The sequence below is a fragment of the Peromyscus leucopus genome, chromosome X (assembly GCF_004664715.2).
Source record: "Peromyscus leucopus breed LL Stock chromosome X, UCI_PerLeu_2.1, whole genome shotgun sequence".
In the NCBI taxonomy this organism is placed as follows: Eukaryota; Metazoa; Chordata; class Mammalia; order Rodentia; family Cricetidae; genus Peromyscus; species Peromyscus leucopus.
The window spans coordinates 134,620,948-134,636,055 of NC_051083.1; the positions used below are offsets into that span (position 1 = coordinate 134,620,948).

At 36.5% G+C, this 15,108-nt stretch overlaps 1 protein-coding gene across 2 annotated transcripts in view; it reads right to left on the reverse strand.

The window, feature by feature from the left end:
- Gabra3 (gamma-aminobutyric acid type A receptor subunit alpha3) overlaps positions 1-15,108 on the reverse strand; it is a 235,194-nt gene that overhangs the window by 80,702 nt on the left and 139,384 nt on the right. For both annotated transcript variants that reach the window (XM_037199298.1, XM_037199297.1), the window contains exon 5: positions 288-508. In XM_037199298.1, the coding sequence (XP_037055193.1) occupies positions 288-508 (221 nt within the window). The remainder of the gene's footprint in view (positions 1-287; positions 509-15,108) is intronic.

Consider the following 15,108-nt stretch of genomic DNA (forward strand, 5'->3'; position numbering starts at 1 on the left):
AAGTATGCTTATGCACTGATATGTATATATAAATATATATACTTGAAATATATACATATTTGCTTTTCAAAATATATACTATACAAATCTATAAACTCGAAAGAATAGTATGTATATAAAACTATTAAATTCATATATATGTATATGTTACTTAGTACATATTAAAATATAAGACACGTGTGTCTGTGTGATAAACCAAAGGAATTTTCAGTGTATAACCTAAAACCTCCTACTTTCAATACATGTCCTAGCTCCAAAATACTGAGTGGGGGTTACCATTCTCTTACCTCATTGTATAGAGGAGGGTCCCATTGTCTACCAGTCTGAGCAGCTTGTTGGGTGTGGTCATATTGTGAGCCACTGATTTCTTGCCATTGTGGAAGAAGGTGTCTGGAGTCCATATCTTACTAGCCAGAAGATTGTTCAGTGGAAGGATCTTCATGGGACCATCAAATTTCAGTCTTTCATCATGCCATGTCTGTCTAAAAAATACATCAATAGTATATTCCTGGAACAGTGAGAACAAAAGAGAAACAATGTTTCAGTTAGGATTATGATGAGTATCCACAATGCCATTGGCAAATATTAATTGAAATATTACCTGTGATATAGAGAAGAAGTCTATTAGAAGTACTTACTGGAGAGTATGACAAGTGATAATGACTGAAAATTATTGCCATGTTAACTAATACATATAAAATTACTGATGATACATAAATCTAATCATATATATATATATATATATATATATATATATATGATATTTTATTTGAAAAACCATTGACAACACTGCCCCACTTATACAATATAAGCTAAGCAGAAGACTTTTCTTCTCTGGGCTATGACATCTCTAGTAAAAAAAACACTCTTTGTCTTTATTGATGAATGATCTCATATGAACATTAAATACCATTATAACCATAGCCATAAAAGCAAACTACATATTTTAATACAAGTTTCATCTGAACTCCAGCTTTTTACATGTGTTCAAGGAATTCAAACAGGTCCTCAAGTATATAAAGTGAGCTGTTCACTGAGTGAGAAATTTCCCCAGCCACTTCTTTTTGTTTTCATTCTTGTACTATCTCCAAATCTATAATTCTCTTGGCATACACAACATTGCTGGCCAAGTTGGCAGGAAATCTAGAATACTGGGTGTGATACTCCTGAAGGAAGAGTGCCACAGAAGGGATGGGCCCCCAAATATGAGTATGTTATCAACTTTAAATCCTGGCAGAATTATTTGATTACCCATAAATATATGTTACAGTAAAAAGCAGGTTTTAAAAAATGGAGCAGTCCTCCACTAACTCAAATATATATGCTAGGTGATGTTTGTGAGTTTGATACTATTTAAACAGAAGACATTTTTCAAGCTACCACAACTCAACTGGTAAAACTCTAAAATCTTATTAGCTTAATGTGTCACAGCAAAGGTTCAGACCAAGAACATGACCTACAACTGCTGGTCAGCTTCTCAAAGCAAGAGACCCAATGAGAATGTAAATCCTGCATCTGTTTACAGACTCCAATTAAATCTTTGACTAGTTATTAAATAGGATATCCCTCACTTGGAGCTCATGGAACCCAGGAAAAGGGAGGTGTAAAGAATGTAAGAGCCAGAGGGGATAGAGGTCACTAGAAAAACAAAGCTCTCTGAATCAACATGATCAAAACTAATATGGACTCACAGAGACTGAAGCAGCATGTATGGGTCTATGTATATATTATGGCTTCCAGTTTGGGATTTTTATGGGACTCATGAATGTGTAAATGAGTGAGTTTCTGATTCTAGTATCTTCCTTTGGGGCTCTTTTCCTTTTGTTGTTTTGACTTGACCAGCTTCAATGTGATGGTTTTTGTTTTATCTTATTATATTTTATTTTGTGAAAAATGTTTTTAGAAAATTGAAATATTTTTCAAAGAAAGTAAGTCACTAGGGTCAAAAAGAAGGGAAAAGTATTCACATACAATGAATTCTCATTAAGAACAGGTTACAGATATCCATATTATATAAGAACTAAAAATTTCCTCCCAGATTGAGCCAAGAGTCCCTGTATAAGTCCCAGGTTTCAAACAGCTATCTCATGCAGCGAGCCCAGGACCTGGTACCACTGCCTAGATGCCTCCCAAACAGATCAATCCAATCAACTGTCTCACCTATTCAGAGGGCCTGATCCAGTTGGGGGCCCCTCAGCCATTGGTTCATAGTTCTTGTGTTTCCATTCGTTTGGCTATTTGTCCCTGTGCTTTATCCAACCTTGGTTTCAACAATTCTTGCTCATATAAACCCTCCTCTTTCTCGCTAATTAGACTCCCAGGGCTCCACCCGGGGCCTAGCCATGGACTGAGTCTATCAGGTCGATCTCAGTCCTCGGGGTTGGCCTTGATCTGGAGGTGGTGGGAATGGGGGGTGGGCTGGGGGGAAGGGGAGGGGGGCAGGAAGGGGGAGAACAAGGGAATCTGTGGCTGTTATGTAGAACTGAATAGTATTGTAAAATAAAATAAATAAAAGAAAAAAATACTTAAAAAAAGAACTAAAAATTTCAATAAAGTTAAGCATTGAAAGGCTAATTGAATAAATCATTTTGACTTTTAAAATATATTTCACAGACTTTATGTGTGGTAGTATTGTGTTCCCCGAAATATTGTGCACCCTAATAAACTTATCTGGGGTCAGAGACAGAACAGCCACAATATAAAACATAGAGGATAGGCAGTGGTAGCACATGCTTTTAATCCTAGCATTCCAGAGGCAGAAATCCATATGCTCAAGGACACAGCCAAGCATGGTGACTCACGCCTTTAATCCCAGAATGCGAGCCTTTAATCCCAGGGAGTGATGGTAGAAAGCAGAAAGGTATATAAGGCGTGAGGACCTGCTGTGGATATCGTTCTATATAAATAAAACACTGATGGCCAGTGACCAGGCAGGAAGTAGGTGGCCAGGCAGGAAGTAGGTGGGATAAGGAGAGAGGAGAATTCTGGGAAGCAGAAGGCTGAGGAGAGAGATTGCAGCCACCGCCAGGACAAGCAGCATGTAGACTCTGGTAAGCCACCAGCCACGTGGCAAGGTATAGATTTATAAAAATGGGTTAATTTAAGATAAAAAAAAACAGTTAGCAAGAAGCCTGCCACGGCCATACAGTTTATAAGTGATATAAGCGTCTGAGTGATTATTTTATATGTAGATTGTGGGACTGCGGGGCTTGGGGAACCTGGAGAGAAGCCCTCCAGCAACAAATGGTGCCCAACGGCTCGAGTTTCCACCTTAAACCTGAGAATATTTAATAACCAATTCTAAACAGAGCCAAAACCAGGTTCCTGCTTCTTGTCTCATACGGGCAGCTAGACCCTGCAAAACGCAGGTTTGAACACTGGCGGGTTCCTGGCGTGTGCGTTTGACCGGCAATATGGCGGAAATGAGGCGTCTGCCAGCGGCACATTACGCTGTGTGGTAGATTTAGTCTTTACTAGTATTTAAAAAAAAAAAAAGAAGAAGAAGTTTCTGGGCTACACACTGCTTTGATAAAAGTTTAGACCCACTTTTTCTGAGACTTGATGACTCCCAGAGCTGGCGGAAAACATCCCACTGCCATGTTGGGAAGCTGAAGTGGGCGGAGCCAGCAGCCACAGCGCCGTTTTAGTCTTAGAATGGTGCAGTTTAAAGCAATAGGCTCAAGGTAATATAAAACATAAGCCACATAAAGATGGCTACCACACAGAGAATCTGGATTATGTTCTCTTTGATATTCGTAACTGAAGAAAAACATTTGATTGCAAAAGCTGTTCGGTTATGCCAAAATGTATATTTTAAAGGTACCTTGACTTCAAAATTTGGATTTAAGGATATGTTGCTTTGGAAAAGAGATTCTGCTTTTGTTTCCACAGAAAGCCAGAGGCTGTGGATTTGTTCCAGATTAAGATACATCAGGTTTGACCAGCCAAGACCCCCTGAAAGATCTCCGATGACACCATGGCCCAGGTGATCCAACATCCAGAACAGTTTCAAGGCAACTGGCTCCCACAATACAGCCTCAAGGACTACCCCATAGGCCTAAAATTTTCTTTGCGTCCCCATAAGATACAGCGCCCCCCTCCAGCAGGAAGTAGTAAGAGATGCTACGCCCAAATTCCCAAATATACCAAGCTGGCTTTAGTGGTGGAATTGGCTCACTCCCCCTCTAAACCCAGACATATTGCTTTAAAAAAAAATGGTTAAGAGATTTTTGTGTCCCAAATCAAAAGAGCCCTCTGGTGTGGGACAGAGAAAAACCAATATTTTTATTTAAAACAGGTTGATTATAAATGTGATCTCTTTCTAAAAAAGAAAAGGGGATATGATATAAATATATAGGAGGATATAGAGATGATAAGATAAAAGGGTAGATTAATGAACCTACTTTTAAAGAACAACTTGTTTAAAATGTTTTACATTGGTATAGATTTTAGTTTATGTTTAAAATGTTTTTCATTGGTATAAATTTTAGTTTATTGATACAAACTTGAAGTTAATTTTGTTATACTGTATATATATTTCTATTCTTGTTTGAGGTATTATGTTTATGTAACTCATTTAAAATTGTAATGGATAATTAAAAATAGATTAATAATTAGTCATCTATGATAATCATATTTGTAGCCATGTTAGTTAAGTCTTCTAGGTATACATAGATATATTTGAGATAGATAGGTAATCTTCAAACACTTCATAGACCTAGAAAATATGGCATTTAAATAACTTAAAATTCTGTTGACGTGAGACACAATTGCTCCTGGCTGCACCAATTGATCCCGAGAGAATGTTGGGTTTCTAAGACATTTCCATTTGGAAGTTTGTCTTTTTGGCACAAAATGGCCTACTGGGCAAAGAACTGCCCTTGCCTTGATGGCTGACAGTACAAATGCAATGCTGTCCTTTCTGGACAAGCGGGACACAAGGAAAGCGACCACTGTACTCTGCCAAGACAGGGTAAGATGGTCTCTCAGAATTCCTGCTTCTAAAAATGGTCTGTCAGATACTCTAGGCCTGTAGCCAATTTAAATGCACCAACAATGCTGAGAAACATTAGGTGACTGTCCAGGCTGCCAGCTGTCTTTGTCTACTCTTGCAAGATTCCCGAAAGTTGCTTGCATCCATCTACCATTTCTCAGGTACCATTATGTTCCTTCTCAGGTCTTTGATGTGGTTGAAAACTAGATAGTCGTAATTTTCTCAGTTATGATAAAAGATAAGTTAGATATAAAACCTTAAACTCACAAATATAAGATAGATAAGACATCTTCTTTAATATTGTAACTGTAATTCTTGCTCGGTAATTGTTTTGTTATATGTAATTTTACCATGTTAAAGTTAAAACCTTACTTTTTAAAAAAAGAAGAAAAGGGGAAATGCTGTGGATATCGTTCTATATAAATAAAACACTGATGGCCAGTGACCAGGCAGGAAGTAGGTGGCCAGGCAGGAAGTAGGTGGGACAAGGAGAGAGGAGAATTCTGGGAAGCAGAAGGCTGAGGAGAGAGATTGCAGCCACCGCCAGGACAAGCAGCATGTAGACTCTGGTAAGCCACCAGCCACATGGCAAGGTATAGATTTATAAAAATGGGTTAATTTAAGATAAAAAAAACAGTTAGCAAGAAGCCTGCCACGGCCATACAGTTTATAAGTGATATAAGCATCTGAGTGATTATTTTATATGTAGATTGTGGGACTGCGGGGCTTGGGGAACCTGGAGAGAAGCCCTCCAGCAACAAGGACCAGAAACTAGAAGCATTTGGCTGGTTAAGCATTTGGCTGGTTAAGCTTTTAGGTTTTGAGCAGCACAGTTCAGCTGAGAGCCATTCAGATTTGAGGACACAGAGGCTTCCAGTCTGAGGAAACAAGATCAGCTGAGAAAGTTGGCCAGGTGAGGTTAGCTGAGGCCCATTCTGTCTCTCTGATCTTCCAGTGTTCACCCCAATACCTGGTTCAGGTTTGATTTTATTAATAAGACTCTTTAACATTCCTGCTACATTCTGCTTTCTAAAATTATTAAATTAGTTATATTTGATAGGTGAGTGACAGCTAGAATGCTATATATTGTTCTACTAAATATTTTTAATTCAATTTTTGATTTTGTTTTGAATTCTAAATAAGAGCAAAATTAAACTAAAAAAGAACAAAAGGCACAGAGATACCTTCAGCTAGCTAGGTTAAAAAACTGAAATAGCAACTAGAAGTATATGAAAATCCAATCCACTGACTGCTTCTGATCATACCTTGAATAAACTCTTCCCTGACATACTTTGTTGCCTTCATATTTGAGATATTTTCTTTCAGTTAAAGTCTAGATCTTTCCTTCCTTCAGGATCACATTCACATCCCTGCCTAAGAATGGGAAGATCCTACAATTTGTTGCCTGAACTGGAATATTTTTTGAGAGAGACCAAAGGCTTTATAAGTAATTAGGACAACGGGTATAAACCGGGACTCTGCCAGCCTATAAACTGCAACTCAACTCCCACATAAAGCCACAATCTTAAAAAGCTCCAACCACAGCAAAAGGAATGAACTAGATAAAATTTGCAAGACAGAATAAGCCCATACCCTGAAAGTTCAAAAAGGAAGTGGCTAGAGGGAAAGGAAAGACTTTTCTATTGAAATTCAGCCTCATCTAATTTTGGATTGATGTTCAAATGAATGTACATTGTCTGCTTCATCTAAAACTCTCAAATTGAGAAATTAACATAAAAATTGGTCTCAGATGCCAAGAGATAAGGTATCACAAAAACACTCTGGAAGGACAACCCTATAAATGAATGCTTGGTGAAAAGAATATTGTAATCCACAATAAAATACCTAAGGAAATGGTCAGTTATCTGATACAGCATATAACCGAATTTGACTCACTTTACAGACTTCATACAATATAATTATCGAGTAGAGATTAGGAAAGATCTGCTGTTAAATTATAAAGATTTTGGGGGATAGAGAAATTTAAAAAAAAAAAAAAGGTTTGAAAAAGGACCTGCGTGAAGTGCCATACTATATAAGAAAATGAGTTACCAGAAAAAAAAATTAATCAATCAGAATTGATATTACCAAAGAGAGATAAATATATGGGGAAAAACTGCTCAGTTTACATTTCAGACAGATAAACAGGAGAAAATATGAAGATAAATCTTTCCTACCATTTTAACATGAATAAGCAGGAAAGGTTCAGAGAATCTTCTTGAAAATTCTAAACATAAGAGAATGGAGAAAGTGATGGAGGAACAATTTTCAATATTCTAATGGATGAACTTTCCCAGAACTACTGAAATAGATGTATCCTTAGGTTCAAGAACCATAATGAGCTGCAAAGTCAATAAATTAAAATATAGCCAAGCCAACCCAGCACAAAGCAGACTCAAAGAATACCAAAAAGGAGATGAACAAAGAGCTGTCAACTTGATTGACATCAGACATCTTAAAGGTAACAAGACAAGTAAAAAAGTTAATGCAAATGTATATCGGAAATTCCAAAGGGAAAAAGAAATAATCATTATTCCAGAATTCTATAGTTGATAGAGCTAGGTCAACATTTTACACATGTAAAGTAAGGCAGAGCATTTAGTACTCAAGGATCATTCTAACTCTGAGTTTTCTTATGGCTGGGTTCTTTGCAGCCTTCAGTCCCATTGGACTGTACAGTAAAGAGAACTTCTTTGAACATCTTACCATAAACAAATAGCAATCCTTCTCCTGACCATTTGTTACTTTTCTTCTTCACAGCACTGACAAAATATGTCTTTGTTTACTATTTCTTTCAACACAACAGACTGGAAATTCTACTATAGTAGGGACTTTTTTTCTGTTCACTGCTATTCCTTTGCATCTAAAACTCTAAGATGAAGTATACACTCTATGCACAAATATAAGTAAATGATTAAATAAGCCTTCTCAAAATGACTTCTAAAAGAATACTTTCCTGCAGTTGAAAGTAAAACCCTTATGAATATAAAACAGGGAATGTACTGAAAAGTACATTCATAAGCTTTAAAAATGGCTAATAAGGACGAGGAGAATAAGTTAGAAAAACAAATTAGAACAAGCTATATAGAAGGAAGGAGTAAAATGTGGAAATTAATACATTCTTATCAGATTTGGAAAAAGAGTGAAGATATAAAATGCCATTCTCGTGTCAAATATATATGTAAACATTTAAGGTAATCAATCATGAATGTAATTGAGAGGATATAAAATACAAAAGTAGGAAAAAATGTTTCAATTTTATGGAAATATGAGAAGAGAAAATAAAACAGAAGAGAATAAGGTAAACCTCAGAAGACATAAAAGAGAAGGACTGGAATGATTCAGCTGTGTTTGAGGATGATCAAAAACAAAGTATACAATACAGACAAAAGGGACTATACAGTAAACAGTTTTGCCTTTGTAATAAAGTATGATTCCAGTTTTTTTTAAGTGAAAATACAAATCCTTTGAAAGTCACTACATCAGAGACATTCCTTGATCACTCTATTGGAAATAATAGTTTGAAATCTGGAATGCTAATCCTTCCAGCATTTTTCACTTTGTTTGGCATTGCTTTGACTCTCCAGGGTCTTTTGTAGTTCAATATGAATTTTAGGATTTTTTCCTCCTACTTTTATGAAGAATGTCTAGGGACTTTGATGCAAATTGTATTGAATCTGTAGAATGATTTGGGTATAATTGTCATTTTCACAATATTAATTCTGCTAATCTATAAGTATAGGAGATGTTTCCATTTTCTAGTGTCATCTTAAATCTTTTTGCTCAGGGATGAGCTTCCTGATAATCTGATAGGTTGTCAGATCTCAAGTGGTCAGCACTAAATACACACACACACACACACACACACACACACACACACACACACACACACTTGAACAATACTATGTAAATTCAGTAGGTTATATGTGTGTGTGTAAGTAATTAAGGAAAAGTAAGTCAAGTCATGAATTTAACAGCGAGTAAGAGAACGTGAGAGGAGCTGAGGGAGGGAAGATAGGGTAGAAATTACATTAATGTGGTATTCATGTATGAAATTCTTGAAAAATAAATTAAAATTTTAAAATTCTTATAATTTCTTATTTTTCTTCACAACACTAACAAAATATAGCTCTATTCTACATGAATTAATATTATATAACCAAAATGTATATGTTAAAATTAAATTTCATGAAAAAATCAAGAAACACATGTTCTCAATAAATAAAAGCCCAATCAAATTTATAATTTATTGATAAAAATTAAAACCCAATGAATAAGTATGAACTAATTAATACATATAGATTTTCTATTTAATACATAGTAAAACAACAGCAAAAAGCTCTGCTTAAAAGTGATAAATGTTTACATCTGAAGTTTTGTTTTCGTTTTCTAAAGTGGTACTTAGTGTGAAATTGATACAAAAGATTTAAACACACTGACAAGAAAAAGAAAAATCAATATTCTAATGTACCTCAAGATTCCAGAAGTACCACAAAGCACAGGCAAAGAAAGTAGAGAAAGGGACAATCCATACACAAGCAAAAATTTCAATAGAAAACATAAAGATATATGTCTTTAATTTAAAAAATTAAATAAAAACACAAAATACAAGTGATACATAAATATATACAGCCATATATACAGCCAAAGGTGTCTTTGAAAACACTACCAGTTTTAAAACTTCTCCCAAATTTAATGAAGAAAAAGAAACAAGTGTAAAATCATGGTAGAAAGAGAGCACCAAAGGATTATAAAGTAATCAGGAGTAAGGAATTAAAATTGGACTTCATTTGATCATTGCACATCATCTGTATGTGCTGAATTATCTCACTATAACTCATATGTACATTAAATAATAAAATAAAAACAGAAACAAGGAAGTCAGGTAAGAACTTCTTTTAACTAGACATGCTGAAAATGATGGTGGAATGGACAAGAGTGGTAGCAGTAGAAACCTGTGATCATAGGTTATACATAAAATAGTATAACAAGCCGGGCGGTGGTGGCGCACACCTTTAATCCCAGCACTCGGGAGGCAGAGGCAGGCAGATCTCTGTGAGTTCGAGGCCAGCCTGGGCTACCAAGTGAGTTCCAGAAAAGGCGCAAAGCTACACAGAGAAACCCTGTCTCGGAAAACCAAAAAAAAAAAAAAATAGTATGACAAATTAAGAAATGAATAAAAATCACATCAAATGCAACCTACATACTTCCAAGAAATGTAAAAATACTCTAATACTGGATTATATATTAATTCAAGCAAACACAAAGATTAGAGGAGAAAAAAATTATCTTAATAGACGTCAAAGGGAAGTTGCATGTTTTCAATTATGTCTATAAATAAACACACTCATATCTCTTATGAAAGTCAGAATGGAATAAAGAGTGAATGTGTTGTCATGTTCTCTACTCAGTTATCTGACATTTGACCTTTCAAGGATATCTTATGGTTGCAAATCTTACCTTTTAAAACTAAGAATCAACTCCGAAATTTTTATCGTTTCATGAACCTACCATTAGACTGATGATTTAGCACACCTTTAATCCTAGTACTCAGGAAGCAGAGGCAAGAGGATCTCTATGAGTTTGATGCCAGCCTGGTCTACAGAGTGAATTCCAGGATAGCCAGGGCTACACAGAGAACTGCTGTCTCAAAATAAAATAAAATCAGTTAACTGAATATGGTGATATTTTATTTGTACTGAGATGGGATTTTATTTGTATGTTAATAAATAAAGTTGCCTGGGGGTCAAAGCTAATAGCCAGCCATAGCAGAGCTGGGCGTTCGTGGTGCGTGCCTTTAATCCCAGCACTTGGTAGGCAGAGCTAGGTAGATCTCTGTGTGGTCAAGGATACAGCCAGCATTGGAGAAACACGCCTTTACTCTCAATACTAACCATAGAAGATCTGGAGGTCTGTACAGACAGGCAGTGATAAGGCGGTCATGTGGTTGGGTTTACAACCAATGAGAAGGCAGAACAGAAGATTTATATAAAGACAAACACTCAGGAAGTAGGTCTCTCTTGGCTGAAGAGGCTAGCTGCAGCAGATGGGTAAGGCTCTTAGCTCTGATCTCTTGGCTTTCATCTCTGTATTGGCTCTGTGTTTCTTATTTAATAAGACGGTTAGTTATATCTACAACTGAATGTGCATGTGGACACACACACACACACACACACACACACACACACACACACACACACACTGAATTAAAATGAAGATCTTGTCATTTTCCCAATTTTAAGTACCTTCTCCCCTTTCCTTTCTCTCCATCATTCTCCATTTGGAAAAGCTAATCCACAGCAATATTTTAGTGATGCATGACTCTTAAAATGTTCTTCTAAGCATTTGCATGTGGCCTGGATATGCATGTTACACAAATCCCAGGAAATAGTTGATCATGGGCTCCTAGGAAGAAATTCATGAATATAGAACCATTATTTGATTGCATCTGGAAATACACTACTTGACAAGGAAATGAAAGGAAATTGACTTCCTAAGAGGCATTCAAAATAGGCAACCATTCTGTACCTGGGTCTGTAGTAAGGAAGGACTTTAAGTGGACATATTTTCTTTTTCTAATGCTAGAGAAGAAAAGACTTCAAGTTCACCTTTACCAGTAAAGTCACCTTTCCCTGAACTATTATTTTCTTTTTAATGACCACTTTATTCTGTGTGATATTTAGATGTTTTGATAACTTTGCACAATCTCCTTAAGATTTGTCCAAACAGAATATATGATACCTGAATATATTATCAAGAATTATGACTGTTAATATCCATTATGGATTTTCATTCTTTTTTTTTCTTTTTCCCATTAAGCTAGGTGGTCATTTCTATGACTGTACTATTTTACTTGCATCATTACTTGGCTGCCCATTGTATTTCCTAGGAAATTTCTCAGTTGAAGATTTACAGCTGGCATTTGTTACCTTTCAGCAGTCAAAGTATCTTTCAGGAAAGGGTAAGTAACACCTAGAACTGATATCTAAAATTTCCTGCTTAACAGTTCCTCAGCCTCCATGATATACATTATAATTCAAAGGATTTTTTTTTTTGGTTTTTTGAGACAGGGTTTCTCTGTGTAGCTTTGCGCCTTTCCTGGAGCTCACTTGGTAGCCCAGGCTGGCCTTGAACTCACAGAGATCCGCCTGGCTCTGCCTCCCGAGTGCTGGGATTAAAGGCGTGCGCCACCAACGCCCGGCTAATAATTCAAAGGATCTTAACAATAATAATTGGGGAAGAAGAGGCTATCAATTTGAGAGGAGGGGCACATGGAAGGAGTTTATAGGGATTGGGAGGTGCTGGAGGGAAGAAAGAAACAGGACAGTGATGAAACTATATTTTATCAAAATGTATAAAAATTAAGAAAGAAAACAGATTTTACAATAACAACAACAATAATAACAACTTTAAACAAAATATCTTGAGATACCATGGGGAATTTTTCCATCTACCAAGATCTGGTTTTCACTATTAAGGATAGAAAATCCTTTTCTGAAAGTACATTTTCACTAAATGTACTAAATTTTTTAAATGTTCTGTCTGATATTGCCACCTCTCTACCACCTTTTTGTATATCCAATCAAAAAAATGGCCTAAGCATTCCTAAGGGTAGATAGTTGCAGAAAGGCACAAAGTCTCTTGCTGTCTCAGTGTTAATATTACTGAAGAGCCACATAGTAGTTCACTACATTTATTACAGAGTTATCATAACCTGTTCAATCATGGCAACTATAAAATCCTTATTATACAGTTTACAACTCATTTCTTGTACTCAAATTTCATTTACTTTTTCATGTATTCTGTTATCAGTCATTCTTATGTTTTTGTTGCTACTCATCACCAAAGTCAGACTGTTTGGGGTCAACTGTTTCACACTACCAAGAACACTGAGAGGAAACCTTTCAAAAGCAACAGCAATGTGTTTCTCACTCAGATGAACTACAGTCTTAAGAAGGGATGGGAGTACTGCTAAAAGAATATTGAATATATTTGGTCCAAGCATTTCCTCCTGACCAGGAAAGATCCACTCATTCTATTGCTTTTACTTAAACCTATTGAAGAAATATAAACAAACAAGTGAAATAATCAAACTTTGAAAAGAGAAAGAGACAACATCTAGATTTGCAGAAATGTCTCCAGAGCCCCTGCATACACACTGGTGGGGAAAAGGTGCTTCATTGGTATCTCTGGGTTCAAGTACCTGTTTGCATGTGTATGTCTTCAGGCTGTTTAAGGTAGTGCACATTCTATGTGTGTTTGATGTTTATGTGTACATTTGTCTGAATGTATTTATAGGTGATGATGAATGAGTGGCAATGAGCAAATGTAGAGTGTGTGTGTGTGTGTGTAGTGTTAAGAGAAAAGAATGTGTTAAATTTTCATTTTAAGGTTAAATTTTGTTGGGGCTGAGAGACAGTTTAGTAAAGAGTTTGCTGTAAAACAGGAAGACATGAGTTCAGATCCTCAGCACTGACATAAAGGGCTGGGCATGACCCACTAAAAACAGACATACAGAAGTGCCGGTGGCCATGTCAGAGGAGCAGCAGATGGCAATTGTCTTCAGGGGATCGGCACACCAAGAAACAAATCTCCGATAGGTGAATCACAGATAGGTAGGCCCCAAGATCACAGACCCTGGAATGTATTTTGCTTCTGCTGTGCCTTTACATGTTTGTCACTGGTATCTGGTATGGTGTGAATGAGTGTGGGAAGTTCCTCACTGTTAGTAATAAAGTATGTTTATCTCATGGAAATATCCTGCTCTACTGGGGATTTTCACCTGTGGATTATTATGAAGATGATTTCATCCTAAGCTGTACTGTTTAACTGCAGCAATGATTTTATACAATAATAGTGTTAGTTTAAATAGGATTTTGATGATTGAGGGTCTTTAATAAATATAGTAAGGGATTATGATAGAGGTTAGTTTAGCAGAAAATTTAACATAGGCTAAGGTAGGATAAAATGTTGCCCCTGCCTCTGATAAAGCAGAGGCTGGAGAGGATTAAAAATAAAACAAGCAAGTGTCACAGAGCTAGAACACATGAGTTTCTATTGAGAAGTTGTATAGACTGTGGCTTAGGTTAATGATTAAGAAAAGCAACTGAGTCCCAGTAGTCCAACTAGCTTTAATTCTTTTAATCTTAATGTTGGGAGATGTGTTCATAGTTTTCAGAGTGCATCATAGCTAAAACAAAGCCTTGAAAAAAACTTCAGGTTACATTAGATGTTTTGATAGTAACTTTGAGAAGAAAAACCCTAGAAAACAATATAAAGTTCACAAGGACACATAGCTGAGTGATAGATTCATTAGATTAGGTTAAAAAATACAAAGCAGCCCAACTGCTACTAGCTGACATATTTTCTTGGCTAGGGTTGGTTGATAATCAAAGATGAGGATTAATTTCTTATACCCATTTGTATTTTTTATTAAGAAATTTTCTATTCATTTACATAACAACCACAGATCCCCCTTCTTCTCCCTCCTCCCATTCCCAACCTTCCCCCCAACCCACCCCCATTCCCACCTCCTCCAAGGCAAGGTCTCCCATGGGGAGTCAGCAGAGCCCAGCACATTCAGTTGAGGCAGGTCAAAGCCCCTCCTCCCTGCAGCAGGATTGTACAAGGTGCCCCACTATAGGCACTGGGCTCCAAAAAGCCTGCTCATGAACTAGGGATGGATCCCGATCCCACTACCTGGTGGCCCCCCAGACAGTTTAAGCTAAACGATTGTCTCACCAATGCAGAGGGCCTAGTCCAGTCCCATGAGGACTCCACAGCTATTGGTCCACTGTTCATGTGTTTCCACTAGTTTGGCTAGTCATCTCTGCCTTGTACCCATTTCTGCCCTCAATCTTCTGATATAAAAAAAAAAAAAACTATTGATGAGTGGGTATGCACCCTAAAGATTTAAAGTAGATCTGATTGATTGTTTTTCATGTAAAAAAGTTTGTTTGTGATTCCTTTAAGATTCCTTCTAAGATTAACTTTCAAGATAAGTAATAAAGTGATTGACTCTTTGTAACTGCAATATGCAGCCTGCCAGTAAAAGATGGCTGAGAAAAATATCCTACTTGTTCACACTCTGTTAATCTATAACAAGTTTCTTAGAT